The 18,876-nt window shown below is 34.5% G+C and overlaps 1 protein-coding gene across 1 annotated transcript; it reads left to right on the top strand.

Annotated features, from left to right (window-relative positions):
* The first annotated feature begins 6,651 nt into the window (after positions 1-6,651).
* Positions 6,652-18,320, top strand: LOC124541850 (fatty acyl-CoA reductase wat-like). The gene is made up of 7 exons (XM_047119759.1): positions 6,652-6,821; positions 9,797-9,887; positions 10,680-10,802; positions 11,507-11,631; positions 16,226-16,384; positions 17,534-17,643; positions 18,223-18,320. The coding sequence occupies exons 1-7, from the start codon at positions 6,652-6,654 to the stop codon at positions 18,318-18,320; spliced, it is 876 nt and encodes a 291-aa protein (XP_046975715.1).
* The last annotated feature ends 556 nt before the right edge of the window (positions 18,321-18,876 follow it).

Raw genomic sequence — 18,876 nt, 5'->3', positions numbered from 1 at the left:
GAACTAAGATATTATGTCCCTTGTGCTGTAGTAACACTGGCTCACTCAGCCTTCAAACCGGAGCACAACAATACTGAGTATTGTTGTTTGACGGTGGAATAACTGATGATGTTGTCGATTCCACCTTGACGTGGCTTACGTGGTGGCGCTAAGTTTCCTCTAAACTCCATATCAAAGAGTTAAGATGCAGATGCTCCAACAAAAGGTACCCACTAAATACACATTCTTAAAATAAAAGGCTCGGGTTACCTAGATAGGACAATAATTACTGTAAATAACAGCATTGTAAATTTGTTTATATGAAAAGAGTAACTATGCGAGTTTCTTGCCGTTTCTTCTCGCTGGAAGCTGCTTTCCGAAACGGTGGTAGTATTTAATTATTGACGATTCAAAAACGCTTCATTGTGAAGTTTACTTGAATAAAACTGATTTGATTTGATTTGAAAACAGTATAGGGGTTACGCGAGTTATGTGCTCCTTCAATAATAATTGAAGAGGCACCGTAGAAGCAGTACCCTTACTTATTAAAACCAAATCAAAATATACTTTATTGAAGTCGGTTTTTACAAGCACTTTTGAATAGTCATTTAACAACTATTTTAATTTAAACTGCCACCGGTTCGGAAAGTAGATTCTACCGAAAAGAACCGGCAAGAAACTCAGTAGTGACTTATTTTCAATATTTCAATTTCCATTTGGAACGGCCTCAAGACGATCGTTCAAAGCAGCATTAAAAATATCTTTTAAGACACAAACATTACTTGTCGTCTTTTTTGAATATTATATTTTTCTCAACATAGCCTTCTTATTCGTATAAAATAAACAAAAATTTGAACAAACAAAAGCCGTCTTCAATAAATTATATTTTAAAATCAATTTAATATTGGCTTTATTTCCGTATCACTATTTGCGAAATTATATCTCGGTATAGTTCATTATAATTCGTCTGTTTGGTTTAATTAGGTATTGTTATTTATGTCGTTTGAAAATTTGCGTATTTGTAGTATTATAAATTGTCATATTCATTTAATTTGCAAATTTGTTTAAATACGTATTGGTATTGTAGTATAATGTCGTACACATACAAATTAATTTGTAAAACAAAAAATCTTATGTAATGTATTATTTTTGAATGAAAAATAAATACAGACAAATTGTCGAAAAACATAGTCAACGCCTCGGCTTCATTAATAAGCTGGGCAGTTACAGTCCATAAATACAGGATCGAAAGAGCTGTAATCGATCTTAGTAAAAAAAATTGCAGAAGAGCTAATATATATATTGCACTAGGTTGTGTCAAAAGCTTGGAAGGCATAGATTTATAAGATTTGGAATAAAAATATTAAATAGACCACATGACGATAGCTTGATAAAGGAAATAAAGTGACTACGAAATCTGAAAAACTTTCATTAAACTACCTTTGAAGCATAAAGTCACTTCCGATAAAAAAAGGATCATTAGAATCGGTTTACCCAGTAGAAAGTTCTGACGTAACAAAGATAGAAAAATACAGTCGAATTAAGAGTCTAAAAGGAGGCTGCGGAGCAAGGACGGGAAAGGACCAGTCTTGCTCAGCGGAAGTGAAGGAATCTCGGGCCTTTTTTTGTTTTTTTTTCTCGCTGGAAAAACGCGTTCTCCGCCCATAGTCGACGTCAACACACTCGTACAGGGTGTGGTACGCCGTGTCCACTAGTGCACTACACTCGTGGCAAGAGGGTGACTCCTCCTCCCGCGCTATCCCGTGCAGGTACTTACCGAAGCATCCGTGTCCGGTAGGTAACTGCGTCATTCTGTACGACAGTGTGCCGTGCTTCTTGACTCAGCGACTCAAGTGAGGACGAATCGCCTCCACTGTCGCCAGGCCCGCCTTGGGTGTCCCCAAGTACTCCTCCCATCAGGGCGATCAGGGCTTGCTGATAGGAATCTCGGGCCTACCACAAAGACTACCAATAAAATTCACAACATTAAAAGCCTAATCGATTATAACATTAATTATTTACAAATTTTATTTTCGATTATTTTCAAACATTCAAATTTATACAAACAATGTTAAATGTTTTATATTCCTAATTTAATTTAAATAGAATGATTAATATCTATGCCTTTTGCTTAAATATGTTGACGTTGGTGCCAAAGATCACGACATGTGACTATTTGTGTACTGTTAGAAAATTAATTTATTTTGTATCACAGAGTATGGTTATTAAATTTTGACATATTCTATAATCCAAATTACAAACTGTCAAGTACATTATTTAAGAAATGAGTAATGATTTAGTATTTGCGTACATCTTAACGAATGATTAACATGTACGATGTTTGTAATTCAAACCCAGGCGAGCACCACTGAATATCCATTTGCTTAATTTGTTATATCTTGTTTTTTATAATTCATCTCGAGCTCGGTGGCGAAGGAAAACTTCGTAAGAAAACCTACATTTGTCTAATTTCATAGAAATTCTGCCACTCATTTCATGTGTATTCCACCAACCGGCATTGGAACAGTGTGATGAAATATGTTCCAAACCTTCTCCTCGAAGAGAGAAAGGGGCCTTGGTCCGGCATTGGGAAATTTACAGGCTGTAGTTGTTGTTGGATAAGATTCAAAGACATGACAAAATCATAGACAAATTTAACGAACGTTCATTGTAAGTGGTCAAAATAATCTCAGAAGTTCCAATAGAATATTTTTTTGTTCATGGTATAGGTTGTGTTGTTACACTGGCTCACTCACCCCTCAAACCGGAACACAACAATACTGAGTCCTGTTATTTGGCGGTAGAATAACTGATGAGTGGGTGGTACTACCCAGACGGGCTTACAAAAGCCCTACCACCAAGTAAATGAAAGAAATAAAAAATAATGTTAAAAAATGGGAATCATATTCTGTTATATTTAAACTTAGTTGTAATTTTATATGGTCTGTCATTCACGGTTCGAACATGGCGTCCAGTTTATCATCATCCACATTTTAGAATAGTATGCATATATACAGGGTTATTAATAACTCGACATATATCCGTTACGAGGTGATAGGGGTGACTATTTGCAATAATTTCAACCCCCATATGCATGATCCAAAAGCGAACCATTTCTGAGTTATCACGTTTTTTAGTTTTTTTCGAAATTACAACTTTAAAATTTATTTAAAAAAAGTTTCAATTAACATCTATTTTTTTCTTTTGTTTATAAAAACGATTAAACACTGGATATTTGTCAATATTTAAATAACAATTAACGGTCTAAATTTAAAAATGCGAGACAGAAAACGAATTAATTTCAATATCTTTTTGATTTTTTTTCCTCAAAAATGCCTCAAAAACTAAAAAAATCTATATGAAACTTGGCCTGCAGATTATTTTAAAAACAGAACCGTTTTCTTAGCTTTCCAAAAGTGTATAAAAAGAAGGAAATTATTTCAAATCAATCGAACTAAAATCACCAGAAAGGACGCTGGTGGACATTCGTATTCGAACATGAACGAATTCGTACTAAAAGGTTGCTCTTTAAAATTCTCACAAAATTAACTAAAAATAAAAACCAATAAAAAAAACTTACAAGTAAGTAAGTACTAAACTGACATACTTAATACAAATTTAAAATAAAATTTAGTAACAGAAACAGTTCAATTGCTAAGTTATAAATATGAAATTTTGTAATATAGCCTAAATAAAGTGTTGATAAGCGAATCCGAGAAACTCTCTATAACAGAGTAGAGCACACACAGCACGTTCTACAATGAATAACGCAGGATTCTATCCTTACTGTTATCCCCACGAAGAAGTTTCTGAAAGGAAAGTTAAAAAAATGACAACTGTTTTGTTTGGGATTGTTTTTCTCAACTTAACGATCTAAGTGGTGGAGTAGTGTGTGCACCGGTTTTCATGGGTAATGTCATAATGTTCATTAGTTTTCTATGTTGTCTTGGGTCTAGGTATTTTATCGTCGTTACTTCTGATTTTCCATAACACAAGTGCTTAAGCTACTCACATTGGATCAGAGTAATGTATGTGATGTTGTTCAATATTTATATTTATTTATATTGAATTTAACTTGAATGGATTGCATGAATGAAAAAATATGTGAAAAAAAAATCGAAGGGCTCGAAATTTGCACTTTACAACACATATTATTATTTTTTCAATTTAAACTATAAATAAGATTCATAGTTACAAGTAAATATAAATGAATAACTAATCGTTTAAATTGAATGACTTAACTAAACAGTATAAATAGATGTCTTAGTTAACAGGTTGGCTATATTTGGGGTTCGGTAACAAGTTTTAAAATAGATAGATCGCAATAGGTAAAACCTAGCATGAGAAACGCGTAAAGCTTTTTCACAGCGAGACCAAAAAAGGCCATAGTTGAACCCTTGCATTATCATAAGAAATCAAACCATAAAGCATCAGTAAAGAATTCTAGCTGCTACTACTACTACTACTAGCTGATCCTTCGTCAGTATCAGCTGGAATGCTCCTAGAGTTCTACTTAATAGCTGTTAATAAATAATGTCAAAACCAAAGGTAAAGTACAATGGGACTGACTTACCTGTGTTGGACAAAAGTTCCAAAAAAAGTAAGATAATAAATAAATAAAGTACTTCAGATATGGTAGCTATGTTTAACGTTTTATGTAATTAATTTGAAAAAAAAAGACACACTAAGTTCCTTTCGCCGGTTCTTCTCAGGTTAAAGTGTTTCTTTTTCCGAAACGGTGGTAGTTTAATTCGACCATCAATAAGTAAGTGTCATGACAATCTTCTATATTGAATAAAGGAATTAGGAGAAAGGGGGCGTGATGTATATAGTAAAGATTTGGTCCCTAATTAAAACAGTATGTTCGGATTATTTTTAATAGTATTCTACTTTGCAATCTATATGCCGACCGATTGCTATACTAACATGAAATATACACATTACACAACATTTTGATGACCTCTGTGGTCGAGTACCGCGTACATCGGTTTTCACGGGTACTCCGAGGTCGAGGTTTGATTCCGGGCAAATTCGATGTAGAAAATTCATTAGTATTCTATGTTGTCTTGGGTCTGTGTGTTTGTACCGTCGTTACTTCTGATTTTCCACAACACAAGTGCTTCAGCTACTTACATTGGGATTAGAGTAATGTATGTGATGTTGTCCAATATATATATATATTTATTATTATTAAAATTAGCAACTCTTGAAATCATTCCGATATTTAAAATAAGTTTTCGCGTATACAAATAATTTTATCGATTTGAAATCGTACGGAACATTATTTTGACTGTCAAACTTATGCTTGCTGCCGTCTTTAACATATAAAATCGGTCGAAATATTTTTTTTCCATTTAGTTTACTGACTACTTGTACTCTTCATCTTGTTTCAAGAAACGTGTTTCATATCGTTGTGAAGGTACGATTATTATTATATCTTGATAGCTTTAATGCGCAACGAGGTACAATACACCTCGTATGTGTCCCTTACGGTGGTGAGAAGAACATAGATTTATTTATCGTGTTGAGGCCGTAACGCCTATTCGATATATTGTAGGCAAGTAACAAATATATATATAAATATATATGATGCCTATTGAAAATATAATGCTATAGTGTACCTATACGGGATCATCTTTGACTATGTACCGCACTGGAGTAACACAATTCGATCACATTTTAGTATAGGTTGGCGGACGAGCATATAGGCCACCTCATGGTAAGTGGTCACCATCATCCATAGACAATAACGCTGTAAGAAATATTAACTATTCCTTACATCGTCAATGTGCCACCAACCTTGGGAACTAAGACGTTATGTTCCTTGTGCCTGTAGTTACACTGGCTCACTCAACCTTCAAACCGGAACACAATAATACTGAGTACCGTTATTTGGTGGTAGAATAACTGATGAGTGGGTGGTACCTACCCAGACGCGCTTGCACAAAGATCTACCCATTTCGTCAAGTTTTAGTATATTAAACGTTATGCTGTCTTATAAGCCCTATACCTGTATTATGATAGTTTTCATAAAAGGTCTTAAACGCCCCTTACCGCAGGATTGGAAAATAATGCCGCAGTCAATGTGTTAAATAACGCACAACTGTGTGTGCAAATACATGTACATTTTTATTCCGTCACTCATAGTGCGGCCAAACACAGACCCGTGAAAAATTTAGGCGCATACTACGGCTTTACGTTTGTGGATTAAAGGCAATTTCGAATTCCAGACTCCGAGCTGTGAATGACAATTTATCAATACAAAACCCTAATAGACAGGGTTAAACCCAGGACCCAAAGGTCTTATATTTAACTACTAGAACAGCGAGGTAATGACGTCATCGTCAGCCAGTGATAATATCACTTCTCATGCGATTAATGCCATATATTTAGCCATAACGGCAATAGTTTTAAGAAAAAAATAGACTATTCGCTCAATTAGTGTCAAGATTTTTTATTTCTTTTTAATTTGGAGTATTTTATTATTGCTTATTTTTTTCCTTCATATTCTTTCATATTTTTATGAATTTTATTGTTATTTACAATGTAAAATGTAAACGCATTCTGTATATTTCTAACTTTTTCTAAATATTTTGTGAATATGCCGATGGTGATTCAAAAACTTTAAATGAATAAATTATAAATATTTGTCAATTCATTGTTTTAGACACGATGAGGGTTATCGAAGAGATACAAGAAGAAGCGCAAGCAAATAATGAAGCGATTAAGAAAGCAATTTCAAGTGGAAACTCTTTGGTGGCGAAGTTTTACGACGATGCCGTCGTGTTCATGACTGGTGGGTCTGGGTTTGTTGGGAAGCACATGATTGAGAAAATCTTCAGGTACGTAGAGTGTAGATTTAATTTTTGTTTTCTGAGGTTTTTCCTCTTAACCTTTGGGGCCGTGTATCCGTTTTCTCAACAAAATCTCAAGAAACATACAAATTATCTCAAATTAAATCAAATCAAAATAAACATTTTTCAAGTAGGCTTTTACAAGCACTTTTGAATCGTCATTTTACAATTAAGTGAAGCTACCACCGTAAAGTAAGTTCGGAAAGTAGATTCTACCGAGAAGAACCGGCAAGAAACTCAGTAGTTACTCTTTCTTTAACAATTAAAAAATACAAAGTCATGTTAGTTTAATACAATTATTTAAATTTATATTTCCTACTTGGAAGTCAACAGGTATTAACTCCACGCTTTTTTATCATCTATTTATAAGATTTTAATCTTGTATCGAATAATATGTTTTTTCTACCAATGTATTTTTTACAAACTATTTGAATTTACGGAACGGCAAAGTTAAAAATGTCTGCGGAATTTTATTATAGAAACGGATACCTTGCCCGAAGAAGGATTTATTGACTTTGCGGAGTCGGAAACTTGGCGTTATAAGCTTATCCTTACTCCTAATGCACAATGATTATCACGGATTTTATCAAAGTGATCAATGTCACTGTGAATATACATAATATTGTTGTAAATATATTGCGTATTTTGAATAAAGATTTTTGACGTTGACTTTATAATAATATTTTGTTGTAAATGTTTACTTATTACCATAAGAATTAATAACATTTAATGCTTATATATACAGGGTTACAGGTTAAGTCGACCGAAATCCTTAAAGAGAGGATAGATTCCATCATTCCTAACCGATTTGAATATGGAACCCCATATCCTAAACCTAACCCTTCTCAAGTTATTGGCCTTTGAATTTTTTTTATAAAAATTACAGATTTTTTGTCGATTGCCCCTTTATTTTTGTTTTGTGTCCCAATTTTGTATTCTTTTTGCTAGTTTTGAGTAGAGGGTTAGTTGCTTTATTATTTTAAGCTACAAAACTGCCAGTAACTATACCAAATGAGTCGTAGTAGACAGTCAATTGTTTTTCAAGTGGTAGTGGCACACTGCATACCTCTCGGTTGCAGTCGAATGGGCCGGCACGCCCGGGGAAGTACCACTCTCTCACTTAAAATCGGCGTGAAGTGGTAGCTATGCTACCGCGTTTCGTCCGGTAAGTGAGAGTTCCGGAGGCCCGATCCCTCTCCCCCCAAAACATGGTTGTGCAGAATTTGGTGACATTACCCCAGGAGGGTACCATCAGCGACTGCGGTGGAGAATCCCTCTCTGGGCATCCATGCTCAGGACGTACACCGCCTGAGCAGGGATGCCCAGGCTGCCCTCCGAATTCTGGGGGGGGGGCAATTTTGCGCAGAAGCACCAATCAAGGTCCAGTTAACAAGCATAGTCACGAATAGGAAGAAACGGTCCAGAAAACAAGCCAAATCGAGTAAAAAACCAAGAGCACTATGTATCGCATCTACCACGGACGAATCGCGTAAGCCGACTGAATAAGGAATTAAGGAATTACCAAAAAGCACACACAATAACAACAAAATAGTTTTTACCTATCCCTCTCGTACCTATTTACATTAAAAAATGTCCCGCTCGCAATCATTGCAGGACGATAGACGCTGCGAGCGGCTTAACGTTTGTTACTCGGGCGTCTTTGTTTAAAGATTTTTTGCAAGAATTCTAATAATACCCTATGTTATTATACCTTATCGGAAAGCTGAAGAGCCGTAGATATTTTTTAGCACATCTGCAGTACATCTGTCATAGACTTTTTTAAAGATATCTTACAAATAAAAAAAAAAAAATTTTAATGTAATTATTTTTTTTAACAATTGACTGTCTACTACGGCTCATTTGGTATAGTTACTGGCAGTTTTGTAGCTTAAAATAATAAAGCAACTAACCCTCTACTCAAAACTAGCAAAAAGAATACAAAATTGGGACACAAAACAAAAATAAAGGGGCAATCGACGAAAAATCTGTAATTTTTATAAAAAAAATTCAAAGACCAATAACTTGAGAAGGGTTAGGTTTAGGATATGGGGTTCCATAGTCAAATCGGTTAGGAATGATGGAATCTATCCTCTCTTAAAGGATTTCGGTCGACTTAACCTGTAACCCTGTATACAAATATGAACTAAAACTAGTTACTGTATAAATCTTGAACGCGTGGAATGGTGGCAAGAATGCTATCAGCATTTCCCCGTTGAATCGCAATTCCGATCCTCTGGGCAAAAAACGAACCAGCCCTCCTGTCACCAGTGGAGGCAATGAGGCGAGGTGTTATACTTTTGATGAAGCTAAATATAGTTGTTTGATTACGATTTAAAATTTGCTTGTAAAAGCCTACTTGAAAAAGTTTATTTTGATTTGACTTTGAAACAACAATAGACAGACAAGACGTAAAATAAAATATAAAAAAATAAATATTCATTAAAACTGTTGTTTATTAGCCGGACTTATGGCTAATTAGCCATCTCTTTCAACCCAATCAGAGAGAGATATCTTACAAATCATTTGGGTAGGCGGTGCAGCCATAAACTAACATACAAATATTTATACAACTAATATCCTTAACATACTAAAATGTTATAAAAATACATAAAAAAGTAACAGCCTGTAAATTTCCCACTGCTGGGCTAATGATATCCTCTCCCATTAAGGAGAGGGTTTGGAACATATTCCACCGCTGTTCGAATGCAGGTTGGTGGAAAGCAATTGTGGCAGAATTTCAATGAAATCAGACACATGCAGGAGCACGAGACGAATTATAAACAGAAAATAAGCACATATATATAGTGGTGCTTGCCTGGGTTTGAACCCGCAATCATCGTTTAAGATGCACGTGTTCTACTGGGCCTTATCGGCTCTAAAAAAATTCATATAAATACATAATAAATGTAACATATAATATATTACTCGATTACATATATTTGAATGTACGTTCTAATTTTTAGTTCGACGAATGTTAGAAAAATCTACATGTTGCTGCGTCCAAAGAAGGGGAAAACTGTCCAAGAGAGACTTAAGGTCGTTTTGGAAGATCCGGTACGTTCTAATCCTAGTTATTTTATATACTTAGTTATGAATTGCAGCTTATAACGAAAGTGCCAAGGTATTCGTTTTTACAATAAAATTCCACAGAGATTTTTACTTTGCCTGTTTAAATATTTAAATGATTTAAAAAAAAACATTGGCAAAGTGAAAATATGCCTTATATTATTCAGTACAAGATTATGAAGATTAAAAAGCTTGGAATTAATACTTGTTGACTTCCAGGCAGGATGTATTACATACATATATAAGTGTAATATTACTGTATTTTATGACTAATATTACGACTAATATTATAACTAATATTACTGTATTTTTAAATGTTCAAAAAGAACTACCGAGTTTCTTACCAGTTCTTTGGTAGATTCTACCAAGAAGAAGGTAGCTTCACTTAATATAGTTGTTAAATGACGATTCAAAAGTGCTTGAAAAAGCCTACATGAATAAAGTATATTTAGATTTATTGAGTTAATTGTCTAAGGAAATAACTACATATCTTTAATTAATTGCCATTTATACGATTACGAATAGGTGTAGTTTCTTATAAGACAGGTATCACAATATCTAATGGCGTAAAAAGTTGCAGTATATATTACGTTAATGTTAATGAAAAATAATTTATATAGGCGCGATAGGGAGCTATTTCTATTTAGGTTGTGTAAATCGGAAGTAATCGATTTTACGAATTTTGCCGAAGCTACTAAGTTGTGTCGTATTATACTTGTCTAATGACGCGAAAAGTTACAGTATGTATTCCGTTAATGTTAAAGAAAAATTACATTTTAGCTTTACGAAGAACTTTTCAAAGAACAACCGAACTTTGTGGACAAACTCGTGGTCGTAGAAGGTGACTCCAGTGAAGATAACCTCGGCATTGATGAGAAGAATTGGGCGAGGCTGACTGATGAGGTAACGAGACAATTTCATGATGTACTAGCTGTAGCCCAAGGCTGGGCTCGCGTAGGAGTTTTATAAATAAATAAATAAATAAATAAATAAATATTGGACAACATCACATACATTACTCTGATCCCAATGTAAGTAGCTAAAGCACTTGTGCTATGGAAAATCAGAAGTAACGAAGGTACCACAAACACCCAGACCCAAGACGACATAGGAAACTAATAAACCTTCTACATCGACTCGCTCAAGTTCGCCAAGTTTTATACATTTAGAGGCTAACTTAAAATATTACGTTAATACTTATTTGTATAACATATTGACGTATATATCACCCCTCAAGGTAGAATATCCAGAAACGCTCAAATACTCATACTCATTGTTAATTAACGGCCAAAAAATCAAGTTTCATGTTTCTTACTTCAACAATGACAAACATCCATTCAAACTTTCAACCCTTTCTTCAGCCTGAAGGTGAATGCGGGTTGGTGGAATACACATGTGGCAAAATTTCTATGAAATTAGACACATACAGGTTTCCTTACGTTTTCCTTCTCCGCCGAGCACGAGATGATTTATAAACACTGATTATGCACATGAATCAGTGGTGCTTGCTTAGGTTTGAACCTGCAATAATCGGTTAAGATGCACGCGTTCTAACCACTGCGCTATCTCTATTGGTGTATTTGTTCAATTCTATGTTATTGTTTTAGGTCAACATAATATTCCACGCTGCGGCGTCTGTGAATTTCCGCGAAACTCTCAAAATGGCGACTTTTACAAACATCAAAGGAACCAGAGAGATGATAAAATTAGCAAAAGCTTGCAAACACTTGAAGTTAGTGGATAATTCATTATTATTTTATGTATGAGCTTTGTTGATAGATCAAAATGTATTATTAATCATTTTATGCACTAGCTTCAAAGCTTTCAATGAGTGATTTTTATGACCAGGTACCACATAAGCGTTAATCAACCAATCTAACAATTAATCAATCAACTAACCAATCAATCAATCAAAATAAACATTATTCAAGTAGGCTTTTACAAGCACTTTTGAATCGTTATTTAACAACTAAATTAAGTGACGCTACCACCGGTTCGGAAAGCAGATTCTTACAATTGTATATCTATATCTATTATTTATAATAAATCTGTAGGGAGGTCAATTCTGTACATGGAATATTTTTCCAAAATAACTATCAGAGGTTGAAAAGGGGTCGATGCTGATGGCAAAAATGCAATCAGTAAAATTTTTGTCTGTCTGTCTGTCTGTCCGTATAACCGTTATAGAAACAAAAACTACTCGACGGATTTTAACGAAACTTGGTACAATTATTTTTCATACTCCTGAGCTGGTTATAGTATACTTTTCATCACGCTACAGTCAATAGGAGCAGAGCAGTGAAGGGAAATGTCGGGAAAACGCGAGAAGTCGCGTGTACAACCTTATTGGTTAAAGCTATATAGAAATTGTGTATTACATAAATGTTCTCCTTAAAATTATATAAAAAATATCCCATGACAGCCTTTGTCTATCTTTTATGGTTGACTCACAATAACACATGTCGCTCCCAATAGCTTAGTAGTTCGAAGCTTTCTGATTATATTTGTGTATTCCTGCGTTTATAACACTCTCAATCATCCTAAATTAAAAAAGTTAACAGTATTAACTATTCCATAAAAAAAAGCATAGAAATCCGTATAGAAACACCAAAGTTATACATGAAATACGCTAATAATAAAGCTATCCCACGTGAATACTAAATCTATACTACTATATAAATCTCTAGACTCTGTCTGTACACTTATTTTTTGTCGTAATTCGTCATAAGTATTCATTTTATGATTGACTGACATATTTTTTACCATTTTTGACATTTTTGTCTGTCTGTATGTTCTGCTATAACTCGAGACCAGATGCACCGTGCATCTTTATAAAAATTGGTATACAGGAAAAACATGTGCTTGCGCAAATGATGTGTGGATGTGTTTGTATGTATGTCATCGATAAACTCAGAAACTATTTGATCGATCATTAAGATTAAATGAATAAAGAGATTATGCTATCCCCATTGATGTAACCCGCCACCAGGTAGCGCTGCGATATAAATATATCTACACCGTTAAACCGATTGTCATGAAAATGGGTACGTACAAGTATTTTTTCACGGAGGTAGTGATTATTTCATCCGTATCATTACAAATGACCAACAGATGACCCTTACGAGTATCACGATGCATTTCTATGCTGATCAACCGATAAGTATAAAATATGAAATAAAAAATGCAAATCATTGATCATCATTGAATCAAATCATTTATATAAACAAAAACCACCATGCCATTGAAGAAACAATAGATCGGAACATCAACAATATATGTGCAGCGTCATCCAAAAGAGCTACGGAAACAACACACCAACAACGCATACGTTTAGAAACAAATATAATCCGAATTTCTACTATGAGAGTTGCCAAAACAGTTAGTCAACGTAATGATCAAGTTTCAGACCTTCGAACAAGCATCTTCGTCAAGAGATACTGAAAAACCTGATGAGCGAGCCCAATGACTTGATGATCACCAATTAAAATAGACTAAGTCAAGAACTAGAACCAATCTCAATAAATCCCGATGTGATCATTGGTTCAATGAATATAGTACGCCCATATTATCACGCTATGATGTTTAAAATAAACTGCTGGTATAGTGCTACTCCAGTTGCAAAATGTATTTACCACAACTGGTTGAACCACCAGAACCTCTTCTTATCTACGTTACGGGAACTACTGAGGAGACTGAATATTTCCTTCAGCATATTAAAATTACAATTCCTGCTTTGAAATGACATCATTTGGAGCAATAATTATTGTACAATACATTAATTTCGCGTCTACGTTTGAAGTGTATCCTATGATTGGTTCACTTCTTCCAGTATCTAAATAAAATCTCCAGTTTCTGGACATTTATCTATGGACAACGTAGAAAAAGATTGACCTTCGATGTATGTTAATTACCACAACTAATCAAGAAATCATCGCTAAATTTACGATTATGCTTTATAAAAATACATGTATAGTTAAAGATTTTAAAACTGCTCTAGAAGGTGAAACAACAAATGATTCAAAGTCATTATCAATTCAGATAGAACGCCATTGCAAGCAGAGCATGAAAGGCGTTTTAATACTGCCGTAGCTCCTGAAGTCACAGCTGTAGTTGTCGGTACAGAAATTACAAAACGAGGTATTGCTATCACAAAAACAATCAAGGTGTCGCTGAAACACATCAACAACAAACAACAACAACAATAGCCTGTAAATTCCCACTGCTGGGCTAAAGGCCTCCTCTCCCTTTGAGGAGAAGGTTTGGAACATATTCCACCACGCTGTTCCAATGCGGGTTGGTGGAATACACATGTGGCAGAATTTCTGTGAAATTTGTCACATGCAGGTTTCCTCACGATGTTTTCCTTCACCGCTGAGCACGAGATGAATTATAAAGACAAATTAAGCACATGAATCAGCGGTGCTTGCATGGGTTTGAACCCGCTACCATCTTTTAAGATGCACGCGTTCTAACCACTGGGCCATCTCGACTCATGAAACACATCAATCGTATGACAATTATTACGATTATCCAATTATGTTTATGCGAGCAGAAGATGGATATTATCTCGGACTGTATCAAAATATTCTCACTACAGGCTCTGTGATATCGATTTTTTGCGTATCGTATAATGATTAGAGGTAATCAATCTAACCATATTCTGGAGTGTCGTCAACTGTTTTAACAATTCATTGTTGTCATGTACGCTATGGTCGAGAAAGAACGATTAAACTACATTCGATACAACCAATCAAAACTCTGAGCCAAAGAGAACATTTATTTACGAGATACAATATCGAATGTTAATGTAGCTGCTGATATTAGACAAAGATCTTCGTACAGTGGAAGTCCAAGACATATGCACGAATATACTCGAATCAATTTCATCGAACCTATGTAACATCGTATAAGTTTATGGGTGTTATGACCAATCTGCAGCACATAGAGAACATCATTGGAGAAGATGAAATAGGTGACGAATATTAAATAATTTGTTTTTTTTTTAAGAATTTAATTAGATCTCGCATGTTCTTTTTCTTTATTTTTTTCTTTATTATTTGTACATTGTTGATGATCAGTAATTAATTACAAAATTAAAAATTGCGACTAATGCCCAGCGAAGCGGGCGGGTATAGCTAGTGTATTATAAAAATGTTAGTTAATTACAATTATATATGTATGTTATTTATACTGCCTGGAAGTCCACAAGTATTATTTTAAACTTGTTTATGCATCATCACTTAATCGAAATATACTTTATTCAAGTAGGCTTTTACAAGCACTTTTGAATCGTCATTTAAGAACTAAATTAAGTGACGCTACCACCGGTTCGGAAAGCTGATTCCAATAATCTTATACCCACTTATCATTGTATAATGTAATCAACTTTAAATCACTTATTGAGTTGCTGTGAGAATTAAAGTAATCAATTCATACAATTCTGTTAATGACACCTTTCTTTAGTGATAGTTTCTACCTCAGCGCTCTGCTTATGAGTTTCTGCTATTTTAAAATGATTACATTACAGAAATATGTAGTAAATTACAGTAGCCAAGAAGCCGAGAGACATTTAACTTTCAGCGGGTCAATAGGGATAAATTTTTGGACCTCCAATATTTCTCATTCATGTAAATGACTTTCATTTGTATGTATGATCAAATAAAAATACAATCATTATTACCATTGTATTAATATATTAAAACAATCTGTAGTGGTAATTTAATTCTTCATTTTAATTCAGATATGATTAAGTCTTTAATGAAAAAACTTTAGGTTTATGTTTAAGAATCTTTCTTCTCAACAAAGACATACGGTCACTTTTGTGATAAAATAAATTAAAGTATTAGGTAGCATACAATTTGTCGTAGTTATCATTCTATGTATAACTATTAAGATAAAACAAACATAAAAAAAGAAAGTCAATAAAAATAAAATTACAACAGAAATAAATACAATATTATTTAGTAAACAATCTTGTTGCTGGGTTTGTGTAGAGGATAATGAAATTCACTAACTGGTTCACGATTTATTAACGAGATGTTATAATTATACGGACTGTGACGCACTTGATTAGACACTCTTTTTTACATATGCAATGCTTCGACTTTTATACATGATATATGCCAAAGAATATGAGATATACAGATGTGAAATATTTTAGTCATAGAATATGTAACTTTACTAACTGTTTACTTTAATACCTATGTGCATATACGCCACAATCTGATTTTTGTTTTTTAAATGTACGAAATGTGTCAACATTTTTTATGTGTGATCGTATACTCAATATAACTATATATATAAATATATAACTCATATGTTCCCAGATCGTTCGTCCACGTGTCCACAGCGTACTCACACGCCACGAGAGGTCGTGTCAGAGGGGATGTAAGAGAAGATTTCTACGACAGTCCTGTGCCTCCTGAAACAATGATACAACTCGCTGAATATATAGATGATGAGAAACTGGATGCCATGTTCCAACCGTGAGTTACAGATCATATAATATTACGACTCAACAACAAACAACTACAAGAGTCTGTAAATTTCCTGCTGACCTAAGGCCTCCTTCCCTTTTGAGGAGAAGCTTTGTTCCAATGGAATACACATGTGGCGGGATTTCTTATGAAATTAGACACATGCATGTTTCCTCATGATGTTTTCCTTCACCGCCGAGCACGAGATGAATTATAAACACAAATTAAGCATATGAATATTCAGTGGTGCTTGCCTAGGTTTGTACCCGTAATCATCGGTTAAGATGCGCGTGTCCTATCCACTGAATCATCTCAGCTCTTTAATGTCAAATATAAGAGTATATGCATTCCATTTTTTGTTAGAACTTCTGATAGTCTTATGTCCAGTTACTATAAAGATTTGTTAAATATTGATCAAATGCGAATTGCGGATTTGTATCGTCATGTCTATGAATCTCATCCCTTGAAGCTTAAAAATTAATTTTGTTTAAATTTATAAAATTATTGTTATAATAAGTTTAGTAAAGACTAACCATCTACGGATTTGTTTAAAGTTTCATAAGTAATACAAATTTTTCTATATGTTATATATAAATGTTGGATATTTTTAGGAATCAAAAGTGATTTTCTATAAAAAGAAATTAATTAAATGTTAGCTACAAATAATTTAACGTTAACTAAATCAGTTAAACAGTCTATTTCTCAAAAATAATCATTAGTTTGACAAAGCAAATGCTCCCGGCATTCGTTTGACGTTCCGTTTTTTAGGCACGTCACTGGTCATTTTTAACGACCTACGCGGTCGAGTAGTGTGTACACCGGTTTTCATGGGTACGCCACTCTTAAGAATCGAACCCTCCCGGGTCTATGTTTTAGTTTTCTATGTTTTACTGGGTCTAGGCGTTTGTGGTACCGTCGTTACTTCTGATTTTCCACAGCACAAGTGCTTTAGTTACTTACATTGGGATCAGAGTAATGTATGTGATGTTGCCCAATGATATACTCATATCATTAACTGTTAAGGGCTCTCCCCTTGACTCACTCACACTCATTGATTCGGAGAAAAAACCGGTGCCTATGTAAAATTTATTAAAACTAACCAATTAGTGATTTGCTTGAAATTTGATATATTATATATTGTTATCCTTTATTTTTCAGGTTTATAGAAGAAAGGTCAAACTCTTATTCGGTCACAAAGGCAGTCGCCGAGGAACTTGTCAGGGTGATGGGAGAAGGCTTGCCTATTTGCATCGTTCGACCAGCGATCGGTAAAATAAACGACATAAATCAACAAATCCCATAGCTACTTGGTCATCACTAAAGAAGTCACTTAAAAGAAAACTCCATATTTTTTGGAAAACGTTTTCAGAAAACTTTAGATTTAGTAATCTGTAGCAGTTGTACATGATGTAAAGTAAAGTAAAGTAACAGCCTGTAAATTTCCCACTGCTAGACTAAGGCCATCTCTCCCATTAAGGAGAGAGTTCTGAACATATTCCACCACGCTGTTCCAATGCGGATTAGTGGAATGCACATGTGGCAAAATTTCGATGAAATTAGATACATGCAGGTTTCCTCACGATGTTTTCCTTCATCGCCGAACACGAGATGAATTATTAACACAAATTAACCACATATATACAGTGGTGCTTGCCTGGGTTTGAACGCGAAATCATCTGTTAAGATGCACGCGTTCTAACCACTGGCCATCTCAGCTCATGTACCTGGATGACAGGACATATAATTCATTGATCGTCAGGAATCAAATGCACGTGCACTTTCACTTAATAAATCAGTCAATAAATGAATTGGGCATAGTCCAAAAACATATATGCTTTTTCTTCCAGTGATATCTGCGTACAGGGAACCAAAAGTCGGCTGGGTGGACGTTAATAATGCGTTTGGACCAAGCGGGGTGAGCATTATTAATAAAAAAATCATCTGATACCAATGTTAGTAGCTAAAGCACTTGTTTCATGGAAGATCAGAATTAACGACAAAAACAAAAACAAAGACAGCCTGACAAACTAATGAACTTTTCTACATTGACTCGGCCGGGAATCGAACCCGGAACCTCAGAGTGGCGTACCCTTGAAAACCGGTATAAACACTATCAGACCACGGAGGTCGTCGAAAAAAAAATCATATAAATAAAATGAATATTATTAGGCATATTTGTTTAGATTTTGGCTACACTTATTACCAAAAAAGTTAGTAAATACTTTTTTTGGTATGAAGTAAAGTAACAGCCTGTAAATTTCCCACTGCTGGGCTAAGGCTTCCTCTCCCATTTTTATGGTATAGGTAGGCAAGTATCTGATTTTAAGTGGTCACCGAAGCCCATAGACTGGCTGACATTACTCTGTAACCATTCCTTATTTCACCAATACGCCACCAACCTTGGGATCTTAGATGTTACGTCGCTGGTATAGTTACACTGGCGATATCACACACACAACAATACTGAGTACTGCTGTTTGGCAGTAAGTCTAAATATCTGA

The sequence above is a fragment of the Vanessa cardui genome, chromosome 29, assembly GCF_905220365.1.
Source record: "Vanessa cardui chromosome 29, ilVanCard2.1, whole genome shotgun sequence".
Taxonomy (NCBI): Eukaryota; Metazoa; Arthropoda; class Insecta; order Lepidoptera; family Nymphalidae; genus Vanessa; species Vanessa cardui.
This window is presented reverse-complemented; position numbering and strand designations above follow the sequence as displayed.